The 20,986-nt window shown below is 35.7% G+C and overlaps 2 protein-coding genes across 2 annotated transcripts; both read left to right on the forward strand.

Moving 5' to 3' along the window:
- The first annotated feature begins 365 nt into the window (after nt 1-365).
- Nucleotides 366-8,868, forward strand: LOC119817986 (prolactin). The gene is made up of 5 exons (XM_038335493.1): nt 366-393; nt 2,067-2,239; nt 3,819-3,926; nt 7,055-7,234; nt 8,677-8,868. Exons 1-5 carry the CDS (start codon nt 366-368, stop codon nt 8,866-8,868), a joined length of 681 nt encoding a protein of 226 aa, XP_038191421.1.
- A 3,825-nt stretch (nt 8,869-12,693) lies between these two features.
- Nucleotides 12,694-17,371, forward strand: LOC119817104 (prolactin-3D4-like). The gene is made up of 4 exons (XM_038334299.1): nt 12,694-12,843; nt 14,292-14,399; nt 15,906-16,085; nt 17,183-17,371. Exons 1-4 carry the CDS (start codon nt 12,694-12,696, stop codon nt 17,369-17,371), a joined length of 627 nt encoding a protein of 208 aa, XP_038190227.1.
- The last annotated feature ends 3,615 nt before the right edge of the window (nt 17,372-20,986 follow it).

Consider the following 20,986-nt stretch of genomic DNA (forward strand, 5'->3'; position numbering starts at 1 on the left):
GAAATAAGGGTAAATGCTAAAAGAATCACCTTATATAAGTTTTATCGATTCTCTAGCTCCGACTAGACTCAAGGTCTCACCCCCAGCATCTCTCTCATTTCCTTTTGCAGTAATTAATCAAAATCCTTCATTTCTGGCCAATATGTCTTCCTGAATATGAATAAGAAATAAAATACCACTTGATGTTTAAAATTATGGGGGCAATCTTAATGACGGAAATAGATGACAGGGAGGGGAAGAAACTGCCTGATTATATATATTCATGAAGATGTCAAAGGTTTATAAAGCCAATATCTGCAGATGAGAAAGGTGTGGTTCTCTCAGGCCTTCTTTGGTGAAGGGTGCTCCCAGCAATAATCAGCACCATGAACAGCCAAAGGTCAGATCGAAAAGGTATGTGCTGCAGCTCAGCGAATAATTGGCTTTCTCTGTATTCTTGGTGGAGGGGATATGGGGTTGTCTAGTGTAAAAATTTACCTAATGCAGGTTTCCACTTAAGAAGGGGATTCGGAATAACTGTTTTTCTCCAGACATGGCATAACTACAGCCAACATGGACCCAATAAAGCTGTGGTGATGGACAAAATAACTTGGTCCCTTATTCATAGCAACAGATAATAAAAATAGAGAAAATTAAGCTTAGAGCAAGGGTTGTAGGGTTGTAGATATCCCATAGAAAGTAATGGGAGCATCATAGGACACCTACCTTGCACTCCAGCTATGAGTCACCACCTTTGCAGAGATGTACTTGTCTTGGAATTAAAGGAGTTTAGAAGTCTCTCTTATTACTTGTTTCAGAAATTATTCATACTTAATATATCAGTGGCTTTCTAATGGGAGAGGTGGCCTTCCAGGGTTGTGACAATATCTAGAGGCCATTTGTGCTAACATAATGGAAGTAAGAAAGGAAAAAGGAGGGTGCAACTGGCAGCTTCTAGGTAGAAATAATGGATGATCTTAAATATCCTCGACTGCAAAGTCAGCTTGAGAACAAGGAGAAATCCCACTTACATAGTTGGCGTTGCTGAGACTGAGAACTTGTACTGTCACAGACCACAGGAATGTTGGGTCCACCTGTCAGACTCTAGAAGAAAGGAAGAAATCTTGTCTGGTTGACAAATCTCTGAATTAGTTGTCCAGTTTAAATAAATCTGGTGAAACTTTCAGTGATGCAGGCATAATCTGCATAATGATAGTAGGTATATGTTTTACACTGTTCTAACAATTTGATTGAAGCCAAATGAGTTTTCAATAGAAGGGGGGAAGTAAGGAGGCTAGTACTAAGTCATTACTTTCTTGGTGTCACTTATAAAAAAAAGTATTAGTAGTCCCATAAAATGTGTTTTGTAATATGTATAACAAACCCCTTTTCTATTTTATCTGATCTTAGACTGAAAATCCTTCAAATGATAAATGTTCAAAAATTTACTTAGAGTTAGTGATTAACTATCTAGTTATGAATTTACAAGAGCTACTGCTATACCTTCATTATATGCAAAGTATATTTCTCTCACACATATAAACTACCAAGTCTCCTAATACACACATGTGCAAGAGTGTGCATGTACACACACACACACACACACATTTATGTATTTTGCATTGCATAATATATTTGAAGTATGTTTTTGGAAAATTAGAAGTATTTTATAAGAACTATATCCCAATTGCACTTTAACTTTTCACCTAAAAGATTATTTAGTAACATTGTATAGCAGTTTGGTTAGAGAATGTGACTACTCAAGACCAGAAGAAATTACCCCAACATAAAATTGTCTTCAGAGATTGACTTAATACAGTAGTTTGGACTGATTTTTGCCCAGTGATTTATGCTCAAAATGTTTAAAAAGTGCACAACCACTTCTGAGTCAAATACAAAATGACAAGAGCCAGCCTATTCAGACTACATATCTGTGAAAATGTTAATACATGGGTAAGCATGCAACGTGGAAGATGCTGAGTCTTCTTTCCCCACAGATGCAACCATTCGTGTAAAGTGCTAGAGACAGATAAGATTTCCTTTCAGTTGAACAAAATCATCTCATACTGGTGTCTGTGTTTACTGAGCAGGGGCACTCCTGCTGCTTGTGATGTCTAACCTGCTGTTCTGCCAAAATGTGCACCCCCTGCCAATCTGTCACAGTGGAAACTGCCAGATGACTCTCCAGGAGCTGTTTGACCGGGTGATCATGCTCTCTCACTACGTCTATATGATGTCTGCAGATATGTTCATTGAATTTGTAAGTACTTCACTCATTTCTGGCATCTGCTGAAAAGGGCCTCTTTGCTACAGTACAATGTAAACAATGATCCAAACTTCAAAGACTGCATCTTCACGGGAAAAAGAAATGCTAGCTAATAAAAAGTGGAACAAGAATGAGGCAATTTCACAAAATATTAAAGATTTGCAAAAGTGAAATGATTTTCCTTTTTTTGTAATGTATGTTTCTAAACTGAAACTTGAGATGTAAAGCCCTCAGTATAGTTGAGGAAAGTGCCTAAACTCCTAGTCTTGCCTGTGTGGGTCCTGGCTCCAGGGGCATTTTTCACTTAGTGCTCTGCTGATGCCCCGTGAAGGGAAACATCATGGAATTAGTAAACTTTGTGGATGGGCTAGAATTAACCTAAACCGAACACACATGCAGAAAGGGAAATAAAAGTAATCAGTGCTCAGACAGCCTCCAATGCTAAGAGTCCTGTGTTCAAACTGTCAGAGCATGTCAATTACAATAAGAAGGCTGGTTCAGTAGAAAAAGGTATTCTGCTGATGAAGATCTTTTAGAGGATTTTCGTTATTTCTTTGAGTTAGCCTACAAGTTCATGGCAAGTGACAGTTTCAGTACATCAATGTGAATCCATAAAGTGGCTCATCATTAGCAATAAATATGAATTCATAGTGTTTTCTGTTCTCACTGACATTTCTTTGATTTACTGACAGATCATAATTTACTTTTGAAATCTTTTTAGAAATTCTTCTAAATTTTTAGAATTTAGTAATTTTAGTTTATGATGATACTTTATACAATAAATAAACAATAAAATTATCTAAGTGATTAAACATCAATTGCAATTGATATATTAGATAACTTTTTAGGCCAGGCTGTGGTGGCTCACGCCTTTAATCCAAGCACTCAGGAGTCAGAGGCATGTGAATCTCTGTGAGTTCGAGATCAGCCTGGTCTAAAAGAGCTAGTTCCAGGATAGGCCCCAAAGCTACAAAAAAAAAAAAAAAACCCTGTCTCAAAAGAAAAAAGAATAGATAAATTTTTATCTTAATTGTTCATTGCTTAACATTTTTTCCAAAATATATGTTCAGTGTTTACGTTTACGTTTTCACAATCCACATAATTATATTCAGCATTTATGAAGAAATTTGTACTATACAAGTATATAGATTTAGAAGCACTTGAATGAAAATCTGTGTTTTATAATAACTACTTAAGGGAATCATATCAATGTGAAATCATGGGAAAATAAATAAAATAATATAGATAACACATGATATGGCATTTGGCTCAAATATAAAAAATGACATTTAAAGAGGTTTTTACATTTTAGGTACTTTTACGCTTATTTCTGAATAATAATTTATAAAAAGATAGGACAAGGAAACAAGACAGTATAGACTTGGTCGAAATATTAGACACTGATGGTAAGAAAAATAGGGATATAATTGGGGAATAAGTAAAAATAATGCTATTTACTTCCTTAATTAAAAGTGTTACGCTAATTTAAAACTGAAATATATACAAATTGCATTAATATTATGGTTATATATTTTTTAATTCCTTATTGATGTGATGTTTCTACCATTTCCAGGAAAAGCAGTATGCTCAAGACCATGAGTTCATTGCCAAGGCCATCAATGACTGCCCCACTTCTTCCCTGGCTACCCCGGAAGGCAAAGAAGAAGCCCAGCAGGTCCCTGTGAGTCCTCACCTGATTTTATGCCTGACATATTGACGTAGTACCCAGGGTTTTTGGTGTTCTCGAGGTTATTAGAGTACAGAGATAGGTATAGTAATCACACATGAAAAACAGAAGAGAGAAAGAGTTATTTGCCAAACCAAAAACACATTGGAGAAGGGATCAGAGTAAAATGACATACTTAATAACATTGTAACAGAGCCATGAGCTGTCCCTGAAGATGACATTGCGTGTTATTCTGGAGGAAACATTGAAATTAATTTCATGATCATGAATACATTGACATTCAGACATATCTAAGAAATGCAAACACATTTGCAATTGTTTGTTGTTTGAGGAATTCCTCCATAGGCAGCATCCATACCACAACACTTTCGCTTCTTTTTTTTTTATTATTAAAAATTTCTGCCTCCTCCCCGCCTCCCAATTACCACCTCCCTCCTCCACTCCCCCTCCCTCTCCTGTCCAGAGAGCAGTAAGGGTTTCCTGCCCTGTGGGAAGTCGAAGTTCCTCCCCCCATTGATCCACGTCTAGGAAGGTGAGCATCCAAACAGGCCAGGACCCCCAAAGCCAGTATGTGTAGTAGGATCCAAATCCAGTGTCATTGTCCTTGGCTTCTCAGCAGCCCTCATTGTCCGCCATGTTCAGGGAGTCCAGTTTTATCTCATGCTTTTTCAGTCCCAGTCCTGCTGAAAAAGCTCCGAATGGATCAGCCCCACCATCTCAGTGGGTAGGAGCACTCCTCGCAGTCCAGACTTCCTTGCTCATGTTTTCCTTCCTTCTGCTCCTCATTTGGACCTTGGGCACTCAGTTCGGTGCACCAGTGTGTGGCTCTGTCTTTATCTCCATCCATCGCCAGATGAAGGTTCCCTCACAGTCCTGACTTTTTTTCTCATGTTCTCCCTCCTTCTGCTCCTCATCAGGACCTTGGGAACACTTTCGCTTCTTAACTTTCAAGTTCTCCTGGTCCTACTTCGACTTCTCTAACAACACCTGCATTCTTCCCAGACTTCTTTGCCTTCTTCTGTGCCTTAACTGAAAGTCTCCTCACGAAGAAGTATCAGGAAAATACTTGCTTGTGTTTCTCACAGTTGTGTCTGGGATCTCTTATAGTAATAACATCTTAATTTTATAGCAGGTCTAATTATGAATTTTATAAACCATGTCTTAACCAATCTCAACATGTCTGAAATCAAAATATATACATATGATGATTATGTTAGAGAAAACCCAAATGGGGACCTTGTCTCAAAAGATATTTTGGTCTACTTGGTTAGCTAGAGACATTCATCTTTTCTCAATTAATCAATATCAATATATATATATATACATTGTATATTTATAAATTTATGTGATATATATGTATAATTATATACACCCAAAGTACAATATGTTCCCTACATTATTAAACACATCTGAGTTCTATATTCTTTCTATTCTCATTAATATTATAGCGATAGCAAAGAGAAACTTCAATAACAGGATGAGGACCAAAATAATATTTGATGAAAGACACTCCATTGCTAGACTCTCCACACAGCACACTATTCTTCCTTACAAAGAGTTCCATGTTGTAATGTATTATTATTTCACTTGCTGAGATAAGGAACTTGGCCTCCAAGAGGTAATACTGCGTTTGTGTCAGTTTCAGTGCTGGTAGAAAAGGAGTGGTGGCTTCATCTAAGCCAGGCTCTCACTCTTACTCAGGAGCTGTGTGCTACCAGGAACCCGTGTTGCCATTACCATTTACCCTACTCTGTTCCCTCATATCCTCTCTCCTTTTCTATTGCAATGTCCCTTGGATTGTGCTCTACCCATCATCTCCATTACCACTCGAATACACAACAGACATCTTGACAGTAAGCATTTCAAATCAGGGATGAGTTTATCGTACAGTTTGTGAAAAGATTAACACTGGGTGTTTCAAACTCCATTGTGATTTTCTCTTATGCTTCTATTTAAATACAGTACCTGTGTCTTTATTTTTCACCTGTACACACCAACTAATGGGCCATTCTTCTAGAAGTGATGAAAAGGGAGTCATGCACTTTTTTATTGTATCTTTCTTTTAACAAAGTATAATAAGATAAAAATAATATGTTCACATAATAATAACCAGTCTTATTTATTAGTGTGAAAATTATTTGAGCTACTAATCATTGATAGGGGTGGTATTTATCTTCCCTGAGGTCCTCCTGGAATCTACTGAGTTCTGGTACCTACTGAGTACCACCAAACTTTTGATTGTTTTGGATGTACAAGTTAATAAAATAGAAAAAAAAAAGACCTGATGATGAGGTCTGATGGTAAAATTTCAGAGGCCTATCTAGCACAGAGAATTTCTGTCTTAGCAGAAAAGCAAGTAATTTAAAGGCTAAGGAGATATAACTAAATTTATTTCTATCCATGTAATTATGAGAATCTGAATTTGATCCTCAAAACTTTAAAAATCCAGTCATGAAAGTAGATTGACACAGTGGCGCATGCTTTTAATTCTAACACTCAGGAATCAAAAATGGGCTCACTATGTTCTAGGTCAGCCAAGACACAAAACAAAAGAAAACAAAACCAAAACACAACAAAACAAAAAATCCACCATGGTTACTATCAAAACAAACAAACAAACAAAGCCCGAGGCTGCACTCTTACAGTCTCAGCACTGGAAAGATGAAGACAGTCTAGCTAGTCAGCCTAGGCTCCTGGGAAATTTCCAGGCTAGGGAGATACCATGTCGCACAAAACAATGAACTGCATATGAGCAATAGCCCTTAAAATTGATTTTTAGCTTCCAAGCTTCCAAAAGCCTGCGTATACATACCTGCACACACACACACACACACACACATACACACACACACACACACACACACACGGCACACACAAACACACATACACAAATACAGAAAGAAAAGTAGTAATTTAAATAAGACATTTTTTGTTTGACTTTTTCAAAGTATATGCCAATAGTTAACCTTTACTTTTCTATAACATTTGTGATCTAGAGACATATTGGTACACACATAGTTATAAAATAAATATTTTAGTTCCACCTTTGTGAACAAAAGCCATATGTAACTAACTCAGCTGTATTTCACTTACTTTAACTATTGTTCAACATAATTGCTTAGCCGGAAGTCCTTCTGAACCTGATACTCAGTTTGGTGCACTCCTGGAACGACCCTCTGTTTCAACTAGTGACTGAAGTAGATGGTATTCATGAAGCCTCTGACGCTATCATATCAAGGGCCAAAGAGATTGGGGAACAAAACAAGCGCCTTCTAGAGGGAATTGAGAAGATACTTGGCCAGGTGAGCAGTTCCCTGAAACTTCATTGCTTTCCGTATTTATGCAAAAGCTGATGCTTACAGTGAGAAACGAATTATGAAAAACTCTTCTTTACAAGAACAAAGCTCAGGCATTCTACATTGTAGAGTGCTATTAAAACAAGAACTAATTTCTTACCCAGTAGATTCTAATATCTCTAAATCCTGGACTTCAACTACAGTGTTGGATGGGTGTGGTCTTCCTGATGCTTTTTAGTAATCCACAAATGGCTTACTGTTTCTTAGACACTTATGGTTAAATGTTCCACAATCAAAGACAAACAGACTAAAATTTGACAAGATAAAGCATCCTTGAAGATAATTCATATATATGTATTGGCATTCTGGTTATATACTTCTTCCACAAGTATACCAGATAAGTAAAGTGCTAAGGGAGAGAAAAGAAAATCAAAATCAAATTAGAAACTCTCCTGCCAACTTTGGCCCTGCCGATAGGAAACTGGAATGTTAAGGATGGGTCATCAATACTGTTCCAGAAACTCTCAAAGAGGTACATTTTCTTTAAACTCTTCTTCCTACATGTTTCACTTTGGTTTCCTACATCAAACTCATGTCACTGAATTTGATATGTCCAAATCATTTGACATATTAAAGTTGATTTTGTATTTTGAATTTCTCGTTATGATAATTGTAAGTCTTAGTGAGATTAATACCAAATCAGCTTTCTGAAAATCACAAAGATAAAATACATTTGATAAAAATAAGTAGGAGTACATTCATACTACTTGCTTTAAATTTCTTCTCGGCTATTTGGTGTATATTAACTCCATATATGTTTTGGTGTACATGCCATATTTTTGTAATTTCCATGAAAAAGTGCACTTCTGATGAACACACACACACAAATGAAAATACAAATAAAACCATTAAACCAACAACATATGCAGTAAACATTCTGATTTCAAGGTATTGTCTTCATTTCTGTGAGGCTACATTCTGACTTAGTGATAATTTCATAGCAAGACAAAATAAGGCCTTAAGTATTCTTCCTTATTGTTAAGTTTCCAAATATGTGCAATTAAGTTCAAAATGGTAAAATGGCACGTGATCCATTATCAGAAGCAGCAAAGTACAAGGTTGTTGTTAATACAGATTAGCACTTTAGGTAAGGGAGCAGAAACTCCCTCTTTCACCATACCTTGGTAAAAGCCAAGTACCTGGTTATCGTCTGTATACATGGAAAAGACAAACTTCAACTCAGACCACATGCCTAATACAAACCATATCTATGTACTCTGCTTCAAACATGTAGATGCCTGACAGACTTGCACCCTGCCTAAAAATATCCATGAATCTGGCTAAAAATTTACATTGGTCTTTCCTCCAAAACATGCATTCAACCATAAGATGAAATACAGATATAAAAATGCTAACATATGAGCCGGAATTTTCTGTTTTCTTCTTAGGCCTATCCTGAAGCCAAAGGAAATGAGATCTACTCCGTTTGGTCACAATTTCCATCCCTGCAGGGAATTGATGAAGAATCTAGAGACTTGGCTCTTTACAACAAAATCCGCTGCCTGCGCAGGGATTCCCACAAGGTTGATAATTATCTCAAGCTCCTGAGATGCAGAATTGTCCATAACAACAACTGCTAAGCCCACATTCATTCCACATACTTCTGAGATGGTTCTTAACAGTCTATTTCTTCAAAACTCCTACTAGTACTATGGCTTTCAGTGCATGCTTGGGTGTATGGGTCTCTTCTTAAAGAATAAAAACAAACTTTTTGAAAATGTTGAAGTCTGAAAAGGCAATCTGTCAATGTTTTATTTGTTAATTTATTATAAAATGTTTCACTGACATCATCATATCATCAGATTTTGTCACAAATAACAGGCTCAAGGCTCATAAATAATGCAAATGGCAAAGAAACTGAAAAGTGTAAAAAGTTAGTATAGGCAAAGAGTTTTAGAATTGAAGAAAGAGGTCATTATAAAGAAGTCCATCTGGTCTACCCAAACGACTGAATGCTAGACCATTTCTAAGAGACAAATTTCTAGTACAGAATTGGATAAATCAAGTGCTATGGAACTGAGTTGCTTCTAGACAGTACACTATCAGCTAAGCAATCTCAAAGTGTTAGGATACAACCATGTATTAACCCTAGATATCTCTAAAAATTGACTTCACCAATTCTCCTCTGGACTCCCAAGACCTTACATTAATCATTTTATTCAATATGACAATATGAAGAAACTGAGATTCAGACAGAGTGATAGCAGATTACAGAAAATTAAGTAGAGCATTGTTTTTCATACATACTGAGCAACTTCCTTTTAGAGAAAGAGTTGATATCGGATTGAGGACAAACCATACTGTAGGAGACGTTCTTAAAACTGTAGTCTTATTCCTTTAAAATATTAATTAATTGACAATTTTTCACTCTCTTGAAACTGGTAAATAAGTTTCCATTATTTATTTATAAATAAATTTCTATCATCTACATGAATTATTAGTGGGAAAATGCATCTGGAAAACCAATAAATCTAACAGTTTAAAAATTTGCACATAGGTATCCATCAGACATAGGAGTAGACATTCCTGACATTTATAAAGTCATTGAATAACGGCCAGTGCATAAGGTCTGTTTTAGGAGATTTTAGAAAAGGAGGCACATGATGCCCCTAATCTACATAGACTTCTGTACTCTTTCTGGTTACACAGTATAATTAAAGGCATAGACAACAAAGAATACTTTGTTGCAAAATAATTATTTTTTAAAAAAATGAGTTTATAATGATGAAGAAATTTCCAACCCTTACAATGGCTTCCATAGTACCAAAAGCATTTATCACCTGAAACACTAAAAAACCTCACTAGAATATTTCAGGATAATTGTCAATAATTGCTATAGCTCAGCAACATGGTAAGGGAAGCCTGGCAAAGTTTTCTCTGGTAAAGAAACAGCGGCACAACAGTTGCAAACAATAATCTGATTTGATTTAAGGCTCACCTCCCATGAGAAAATTTAGATGTTTTATTTGAAGACAGTAAGAAAAGCAAACAGAAAAAAAAAAAAATAACAGTGTTTAAGGAGGTCATGGCCCCCCACCAATAAGGATCTGATCAAAGTTTTGTTAGATGGATGTGATCTGTCAAAGTGTCTTCTAAACATTTTTGGTCAGATATGTTGATTCCCGGAACTGTTACCTACTCTGTTGAGAGAAACATTTCCCAGTGTTGATGGCTAAGGAAAAAGATTTGTGTTTGATTAAAACATCTAGGATTATTGACTGTTGCTGAGATAGGGTGGTTCATGCTCCTATAAACATCGACAGCATTTATCATCACCGGAAATACTCAAGAAACTGGAGAAAATATGACAGACAAAAAATCATGAATTAAGGCAAAATATTGGGTGAAAATTCCATTTCTACTACTAATCTGGAAATGAGTAACCATAAAACAGAGATGGTCGTGGAGATTTCCAGAATGACTTGAAGCCTCTAGATGACATGGGGGAAATCAAACCAGCACATATGGGTAGGACTGTGTTAAAGGTAAATAGGATGTCAATATTCCCTGAAGGGTCACTGATCTGTTGATATTGATTAAATCTGCACCCCTGGTCTTCACGGCTTTGAGTAATTCTGTTTGTATATATAGTATGTAGATCATTGAATGAAAGCAGTGGTGGGTGAAACCGCTTTCCTGAATTGGAGACTGCGTTGTAATCTAAGTTCTAAGAGATGCAGTTGACTTTAGTTCAACCCTGCTCCTGTAAGTAACCCTCTGTCATGTCCCCCTAAGCTTTATCAATGAATTATTTCATGAAGGTATGTTTGAAGAGTATATTTTCTTTTTCTTTCTTTTACTTTATTTTATTGAGCTATACATTATTTTCAGCTCCCCTCCCCTTCAACCCTTTCCCATGGTCCCCATGCTCCCAATTTACTCAGGAGATTTTGTCTTTTTCTACTTTCCATATAGATTAGATCCATGTATGTCTCTCTTAGGGGCCTCATTGTTGTGTAGGTTTTCTGGGATTGTAATTTGTAGGCTGATTTTTTTTTTTTGCTTTATGTTTATAATCACTTATGGGTGAGTACATCTGATAATTGTCTTTCTGGTTTGGGTTACTTTACTCAGTTTATGATGTTTTCTAGCTCCACCAATTTGCCTGAAAATTTCAAGATGCCATTACTTTTGTTTTCTGTTGTCTAGTACTCCATTGTATACATGTACCACATTTTCCTCATTCACTCTTCGGTCAAGGAGCTTTAGGTTGTTTCCAGGTTTAGGCTATGACAAACAGTGCTGCTATGAACATAGTTGAGCACATGTCCTTGTGATACAATTAAGCATCCATTGAGTATATACCCAAAAGTGGTATTGCTGGGTCTTGAGGAAGGCTGTTTCCTAATTTTCTGAGATATTGCCATACTAATATCCAAAGGGGCTACACAAGCTTGCACTCCTACCAGCAATGCAGGAGTGTTACCTTTACCCCATAACTTCTCCAACGTAAGTTGTCATCACTGAGCAGTATATTTTCTATGGTGTGATCAGGTTTGCTCTTTTAAGAACCAGTGTTTGATTATGCCTCACCTGGAGATAAGGCAACAGAAAGTAGAGAATGTTTTAGGGTGTAATCACTCAGTCAAGTGTGAGATCAGTGGTTTTCATTTTGCATTATACTGATAGACAATATTGATAGTTAAGGTGGGACAGTAGTACTGATATCCAAGGAGTATCTTGTAGTAAACATTTTCCATTGCATGCTCTCCTTCAAGAAGAAGGAATAACACAACTCAAATGACCAATTTGCGTTACAGTGAAAACGTTCATTATGAAGAATACAAGATTCAATGATCTAATTATTTTAGGTACAGAAAGAGGAAGTTGTAATTAAGTTTGATTAGCAGGGTTTAGATATTTATTTGCTCACTTAATACATCAATCTGAATAAACATTCATTTATGAAGCCTAATGTCGCTGATAATAGCAGGTTTGTGTTTTTACCAATTTAGAACATGTTAAAGGACGTGAAAAAAAGAAAAGCGCTCTTGAGCTAACAATCTTAAGATTTAAGGGGTATTTACAAGAAAATGGGTTAGTTGGAGATGTCAAGTTTGTTTCCTGAAACGGAAAGTGAACATAAAACCCTAAGACTTTCAGACAAGTGCCAAAAATGACTTGAAGACCTGACTTAGGGTTAATTAAAACTCCATATATTTGCATATTTGAGAAGTTCACCTTGCAAGCCCTAACTGTGGAATGATTTCTCTGGTTCTAAGCTGTGTGTCAGAGAAATATATTTATTTCCCCATATTGGCCCAGTTCAAAAAGAATATTCCCTCTTCAACTATATCAAACCAAATCATGTAGCAGCAATCCTACAGAACAGACATTTCCAGACAATTTAACTGTTGAAGACTCTATTGAATAGATTCTCTCATTTCATTTCTCTTAAAGCGGTGATGTGTCTGTTGCTGCTGTTGGCAAATCTGCTCCTTTGGGAGAATGTGTCTTCCACACCAGATATCTTGTCCATTAAAGACCTGTATGATCATGTGGTTGAACGGTCTCATACCAACTATGACATTTCTGCAGACATATACCACGAATTTGTAAGTTCCTCAGTTGCTTCTTGTCTTTTTCTCTAATGGGGCCTGCAGAAATTGCTACTAATTAAATCAGAAATCATCACTATCTGACATTGATGTGACAAAATTTTATAGGTAATAGAAAGAAGCAAATAATAAAATGTGAATTGTAGAACCTGGGAGGTTATATAAAATCTCAAATGTTTTTAAGAATGAAATGATTTTTCAATTTTCTAAATAACAGATTTAAAAAATAATAACATAATTTGAACTTCCATTTTAACATCAGATCCCAAAAGAATCACAGGATAGAACTGTGATTTCTTGGTCTTTCATGGAGGGCTCCACTCTCAATGGAAATTCTTAACTCACTCCTCTGCAGATATTCAGTGTAGGATGAGTACACTGCAGTGAATTCAGTGCACGGAATAAAAGCTAAATAATATAACCATGTAATTGAGGGGTGATACCCAACTGCTCAGAAGCTCCAAAATGTGAAGAAATATTGTTTAATATTTCCAGTGTGTAGCATCTGTTTGCAAAAGAGAGCTTGTGTAGAAGGGAAATATGTCCTCCCTTCTTAATGATGACACATGACTTCTGGGTTCTGTCAGGAAGGAAAATACAAGATAAAGAGCTGGGAGAATTGGTCTTTAGAGCTGAAGAGAGTATACAGTCCCATTGTGTTTTGCACTCATTGGTGAAAACTCCTTTAACTCTTTTCCTTCTCTGATTGTCTCTCACAATCTTTCAACTGCATGGCATCCCCAGAAACCCATTAACCTTCTCCAAATTTTCTGATGGTTAGTATTTAAAAAAGTTTTTAGAAAATAAATACCCGAGGAAATATAATTCACAACTGGCTATTATATAAACTTTAAATATTTTGTGCATTTTCCTTCACTTTTTGCTAAGTATATTCTTAAAATAAGGCTAATTTTTAAAAAATATTTTGATTAAATCAACATTACTTCATTCTACTTTCACCACTGATATGGTATTATACAATTATAAAGACATGGCAGAATTTTAGTACAAAGATAAATCTTGTAATTATGAATTAAAGGAAGAACATCAATTGAGTCAATGAATAAACAAGATATTTATAAATTTGCAAAATTTACTATTTTATAACACAGTTCAAATGCTAGGGAAAGCCATACTTAACACTGTAAGTTTTTGATTTGGAGTTTGTAAGGTTTTTGGTGCCTGTTCTTCCAACAATAACATTTTAAGGAATAAATAAGAGAATATCAAAGAAGAGTTAGAGGTTGGAAGGTCAGTAAACTAGATTGGATATCTAAAGGGGAAAAATGAGCAAACATATTTTCTTTATTACTGTGTTTTAATTTTTATGAGGTTTTCAGTTGTTTTTTTTTAAATAAGTTCTATCAAGGATATTGATGCTATGGTCATATATATTTTCATTCAATTCTGAAATGCAATACACTGAATCATATCATTTCTTTCAGAATATAAAGTTTGCTAAAGCAAGTTGGTTAAATGACAAGGTGCCCATCGAGTGCCACACTGCATCCATCAGGACTCCACGGAATTTTAAGCAAATCCGTGAAACAAAAGTAGGTTTTTTTTTGTTTTTTCTTGGTTTTCACTGAAACAAATAAAACTGAGCAGAGAGTTTAGTTGCTCTGTACGTGGTTACAGGGGCCAAATATGGGTTAGCTCTGATCCATAGCATGGAAGAGGAAGCAACAGTTAGCAAACAATTCACACATCTCACAGTTGATAACTTACCTACCAGGCCAATGTCAACTTACATAATAGCAAATTCAGAAGGTCCCAGGACAATTTCTAGCATCGTCATGGTGGGGTTGCTCTTATTACTCTCTGGGAAGCTTTGATATGAATTGGGTATACACTCACAAACATGTGCAAGAAATGCAGATACAGTAGTTTTATGTTCTAATGCTACAGGCCCCTCCTCTAGGAGCATGCTACTTCAGTTTCTAAGACTTTCTTGGTCCCACTTCAGTTTCTTCATTATGTGCAGTCTTCCCTGACTGTTCTGCCTTCTTCTTGTCATTAGAGGAAAGAGGCTGTAAAAGAGCCTCCTCTTCTTCTTGTTATCTTGTGTCACAGGATGGTCCCTGTTTGATGAGGTCTGTACAAACACATAATTCTGTGTTAGGACCTTTTCCTTCTCACTCTCCATGTGAAGCAGGGTTTGTTTTAATTTACTGTGTACTCATATAATGGGGAGTCACACAGATGTAGAAAAATATGGTTTTGAAAGCTATGTTTCCATCAATATGCCATTGTTTTAATAATCTACCATAATACAAAAGCCCAGAGTGATATATGAGAGATCAGTTTGATTTGTTAGTGTGGAAATTATTTGGATCACTTTCACCTGAGAGTGTTGTTATATATTTTATCTAAAACAAAGATCTTAAGTTACTTACTGAGTCCCAGAAAGCCTAGATTTTTCACAGAGAGGGTTAGTAATACAAAAGAACATATTTTATTAGGGTTTCTATTGCTGTGCAGGAACACCATGACCACAGAAACTCTTATAAAGGAAAACATTTAATTGTGGTAACTTGCTACAGAGGTTTAATGCATTATCATCTTTGGGGTGGGGGATAAGATAGCATTCAGGCAGACATGGTGGTGCTGGTGTTGTGTCCTTGAATCTTGATACGAAGGCTAAAAGCAGTGAACTGTCTCATTGGGCAGAATTTGAGCATATATGACACCTCAAAGCCCACCCCCACAGTGACGCACTTCCTCTAACAAGACCACACCTACTCCAACAAAGTCACACTTTTTCTTTGGGGGCCATTTTCTGTCAAGCCACTACAAAGACAAACGGTTGAATAGAGACGGAAAGTAAAAAAGCAATTATTTTGACCTGTCAGTATAAAAGAAAATTGTTCAGATCTAATTTTATTTAGCAAACTATAGTACAGTAGCTAAAATTTTATAATGCTACAATGTGTAGATACTATGAAAAATATGTATTAATAAGAAATATATTATAATTTACCATCTTTGTGTAAAATCAACAGATATCTACCCTCTTGAATGTCACTTCATTTAAAGTGGTCTTTATCATGCCTCCCTAGACTGAAGACCTTCTGAAAGCAGTCATGGCAATTTCCCGTGCCTGGGACTATCCTCTGATTCACCTGATACTTGCCACGGCTGCTCTCCCAACAGACGCTAATGAAATGCTGCAGAGAATCAATGGTGTGAAGAATGGAATTATAGAACTTTTGGATGGACTTGAGATCCTACTGAGCAGGGTTAGTTGTCTTTTCACATTTCTTTGTTTATGTTATTTATGAAAGTGGCGTTTTGTACAATGAGGAGAATTTTTAAATAATTCATTTGCAAGACAGAAATTTTTGTATCACATTTGTTGACAATTGAGCGAGTAAGGGACAACTTGTAAATCTAACACCTGAGGTATTTATTGAAAACTGCATGAACAAGTGGTTCTAACACCAACAACCAAAAGCCAATGTTCTTCATAGTAATTTGGAAAGTAGCTTTTGGGGTGTTGTGGACAGCCCTACTTAATGTAGGCGGTCTTCTTACCGTTTCCCGGTTTTCCTGGACTGCATCTTAAAACACTGAATGAAATAAGCTTATCATGTCTAAGGATTCAGAAAATGCATAGTACAAAGAATATATTTAGTTGAAAGTTAAAAGATTAGAACACTCTGCTAAAATCAGGAATTATGAAAGACACATCAAGGAAAGTATTAAGGATATGTAATATTCCTTGAATTGAAAGAATTCACACTAGTTTGTCCATTTTTCTATAATTCAAATCTCTGTGTGGAGCCAAGTACATCTTTGGGGCTTTCCATCTGCCTACTTGTATACTGATATATTTCATCTGGGATCAACATCATGCCCAAAATATGTACATTCATATTTTGTATGCTTAGATTATTAATGACTTTATGGTACTTGGCCCATGTGTCTGAAAATTCATGGTTTATAACTAGTTTACACACCTCTATTTTCTACTAAACAATTTAAAATTTAGAAGAACTGTCTTCTGGGCCTGAGGATATATCTCATGTCTTTAAATATTTTTCTATGTTTTAGGACCTGATTTAATCTCCTTATTCTTGTCAAAAAGGGGTGTAGTATTTTCTCCATATAAGGGCAGCTTTAGGGAGGAAGACCTACTGAGATCTAAAGTGGATTCTGAATAAAGTAAAAAGAAGCGATCTCATCGGAGGATATTTACTGAAGACTGACTACTGACCAGCAAATCCATTTGCAAATACACCTGTACACGTACACATCTATGCACTCATATACACATAAAGTGGGAGGAGACATAAATCCTTATAATGTTAATGTTATCTATCCATTTGTTGTGTAGACCCAGCCTGGAGCTGTCGAAAATTATCCTCCTCACTGGTCAGGACTGAGAGAACTTCAGTCGTCTGATGAAGACACTCACCTTTTTGTTATGTATAACCTCTACCGTTGCCTGAAAAGAGACACACAAAAGGTTGAAAGTTACCTCAAGATCCTGAAGAACCGGGTCATCTTTAAGGAGAACTATTAATCAGAGAAACTTCTTCCTCCTGTACCAAATGAGAAAAAAATTCCAAAGATCTACAGCCAAGTATTATGCAGAGCCTCGGAGTCTTTAAAGAACTCAGCCCTAAATGGGATGTTTTGTCAAATCCCTCCCCTCAGAATTCAGGGAATCCTGCATTAGAGGAAGCAAAAGAGTATGAGAACCACAGGGGATAGAGAACCCTCAGAAAGCAAGGCTCTTTAAGTTACTGTGAGAAAAGCTCACATGAGCTCACAGAGACTGAGGCAGCATGCACAGGGCTTGTATGTCTGCACCAGATCCTCTCCATTTACATTGTAGATTCCATTGTATTGTTCTTATGGGGCTCCAGGGAATGAGTGGGTCTCTGATCCTGTTGCCCTCTCTTGGGCTCTTTTCCTTTCATTGGTCTGTCTTGTCCAAATTCAATGTGATAGCTTTTGTTTTTGTCTTACTATATTTTATTTTGTTATATTCCAAAACCTGAATGAATAAATAAATGAAACCCTGCCACCACAATAAAGACTATTAACGGAACTATCACTTATACCTTTAGGGAGAGGGCAATCAGTTTTCTCCAATGGAGTGACACTGAATATATCGAGCACTGCAGAGCAGGTCTTTATTCAGGAGTAGTTGAGTGATAGAATGATATAAAATTAACTCTAAAGCTTTTTTTTTTTTTTTTTTTTTTTTTTCAAGACAGGATTTCTCTGTAGCTCTGGGGCCTGTCCTGGACCTAGCATTTGTTAACCAGACTGGCCTTGAACTCACAGAGGTCCTCTTGCCTCTGCCTCCCAAGTTGCTGATGAAAGGCGTGTGCCACCACTGCCCAGCTCAAAGTTTTGTTTTCTTTTTTATATGTGTGCGTTTATTTCGTTACCTTTTGGTGGGTTTTTCCCCCTTAGGGTTGATTTATTTTTGTTTCTTGGTTTGAGAGGGCTTTGTTGTTGTATATGGTTTCTGTTTGTATTTTGAGAAATAAATTGAAGTTGGGTAGCTAAGGAGAAGAGGATCTCAAAGGACTTGTAGCAGGGGCAATGTGATTGAAATATATTCAAATTTAAAAATTTCGCTAATTTATTTTAAGTTATAAAATAATATGATTAAAAATGGGGGAAAAGAATAACTGTTCAGTGCACACACATCCCTTCACCATGCTGCTGAGATGGCCCTAGGTGAAACAGAAGAGCTAATATCATTATCCCTCAAATTATTATGTATAATAGAAACAGAAGAAATATTGACAGATTCTTTTTTATAAGGCCACGATTACATGGATACTCAAATCAAGATACAACAAAGAAAGAGAATTTCATATCAATCTTCCTCATGAACACTGATGCAAAAAATGCTCAGTAAAATACTGACAAACTGAATCCAAGAACACATAAAAAAATCATCAACCATGACTAAGTAGGCTTTGTCCCAGAGATGCAGGAATGATTCAATATAGAAAATTCTGTCAAAAAAATCCACCATAAAAACAAAATGAAAGAAAAAAACACATGATCTTGAGATGCTGAAAAACCTTTGGCAGATTTGAAATGTTGGAGATACCATGGAAACAAGTAACATACATAAACATAATGAAGGCAATACACAGAAAGTTGACAATCAACATCAAACTAAACAGAAAGAAACACAAAGTAAATCCACTAAAATCAGGGAGGAGACAAAGCTGTGTACTCTCTTCATATATATTCAATATAGTACTCAAGGTTCTAGCTAGAGCAATATGACAACAAAGTAGATTAAGGGGATACAAATTGTAAAGGAAGAAGTCAAACTTTTGCTATTTGTAGATGATATGATAATATACATAAGGGACCCAAAAAATTCTACAAAGAACTCCTGCAGCTAATAAATAGTTTCAGTAATATGGCTGGTTATAAGATTAACTAAAAAAAAAAAATCAGTATCCTTCCTATACACAAATGATAAAAGCGCTGAGAAAGAAATCAGAGAAATAACACCCTATACAATATGCACAATAATATAAACTATCTTGGAGTAACTCTTTAACCAACAAGTGAAAGAATTATATGACAAGAATTTTAAGACTTTGAAAAAAAGATACTGGGGGAAGATATCAGAAAATGGAAAGATCCCTCATGCTCATGGATTGATAAGACGAGCAAATTAAAAATGGCAGTCTTACCAAACCGTATAGAGCTTGAAGTCAAGGATGGTAGTATCTCTAGAACTTCCTTTATTGTACAGGATTGTTTAACTGTTCTCGACATTATTGTTTTTCCATATGAGGTTAAGTATTGTTCTTCTTAGGCATTCCAGTATAGGGAATAAGTTCCAAAGAGACAGTTCATAATGTTTTGTGCGAATACTAAACTATTTTTATTACTATAGTTCTAAAATAGATCTTGAACTCAAGGATGATGATAGCTCCAGAAGCTCATTTATTGTACAGAATTGTTTTAGCTTTCCTCAAACTTTTTGTTTTTCCATATGAAGTTGAATATTGTTTGTATTTAGGTATGTGAAGAATTGTGTTAGGATTTTTAGAGTACATCAAGTATTATACTGATCTTAGTATAACAGTTGTTTATTCATATAACATTCATAATTTCAGAAAAATCTTTAAAAAGCAAATTCCTTTCTTCTCAAGATGTACCTCTAGTGTTCATCATGTGATTTATTAATTTATGAGATCAATATTATTCAAATAATTTTTTTCTGTTTTAATTGATATCTGCTATTCTTCCTGTACTAGCATAATTCATTTAAATGTAACTTATAAGTTGAATACCCTAGAAGCAGTAGAATGCTGGTGTCAAAGTGAGTAACTGCTAATTCTTCTCAAATATCCCTTCTGCTTTTCCTTTGCTGATTTTGTATATCACTTATACTTCCTCTTAATTTTGTCTGAAAACTTGAGAATTCAATTAGAATGTCACCACTGAGAGACATGCTACCATATCCACTGGTCTGCTGCACTGTGTCTACATATGTGGAAAATATTTCTTTGTTTTCTATTTTCTACTTTTAAAGTATTAAAATTGTCTTAGATCATGAGCTACAGAAGAGGAAAATTCTGATTTTTTCCTAAGATGATCCAAAGGATGATCAAGGGGCAGGAAGGCACTAGAGAAATATAGATCTGTTTCATACTTCTTTCCTATTATATTTTTGAACATTTGAATTCATGGTACTCATGGATAGTCCAACATTATTGAACCTGTATTGCTTGTTATTGGACTAAAAATTTGCTCACAGAATAGTTTTCTTTTATAAATTACCTCAGATATCTATTCCTTTGATACATAGGATCTTAGGAGTAGCAACAATCTCTTGCTTTGATTTTAGATGACCTCTGTTCATTCACTGTTCATTCACTGTGAACTTAAAAAAGTTTTATGTTGTCTTACATGCTTGTCAAACTTCATATTTTTATATGCACATCACAAAAACATGGAGCTATATTATATTAGATGGAAACAGGAGACTTTCTTAAAATTTCACACTTAATCTTTTGTTTAAAAATAATTTTATTTTATTTTATAAGAAGAAATCTACTGTAGTCATGCATGAACTGAGAAGAAAAAAATCAAAATTCTGGTTCAACAAGGACTCTCTCAGCAGGACATTGCAGGGATGTGCATT

This window comes from Arvicola amphibius, chromosome 6, assembly GCF_903992535.2.
Source record: "Arvicola amphibius chromosome 6, mArvAmp1.2, whole genome shotgun sequence".
Taxonomy (NCBI): Eukaryota; Metazoa; Chordata; class Mammalia; order Rodentia; family Cricetidae; genus Arvicola; species Arvicola amphibius.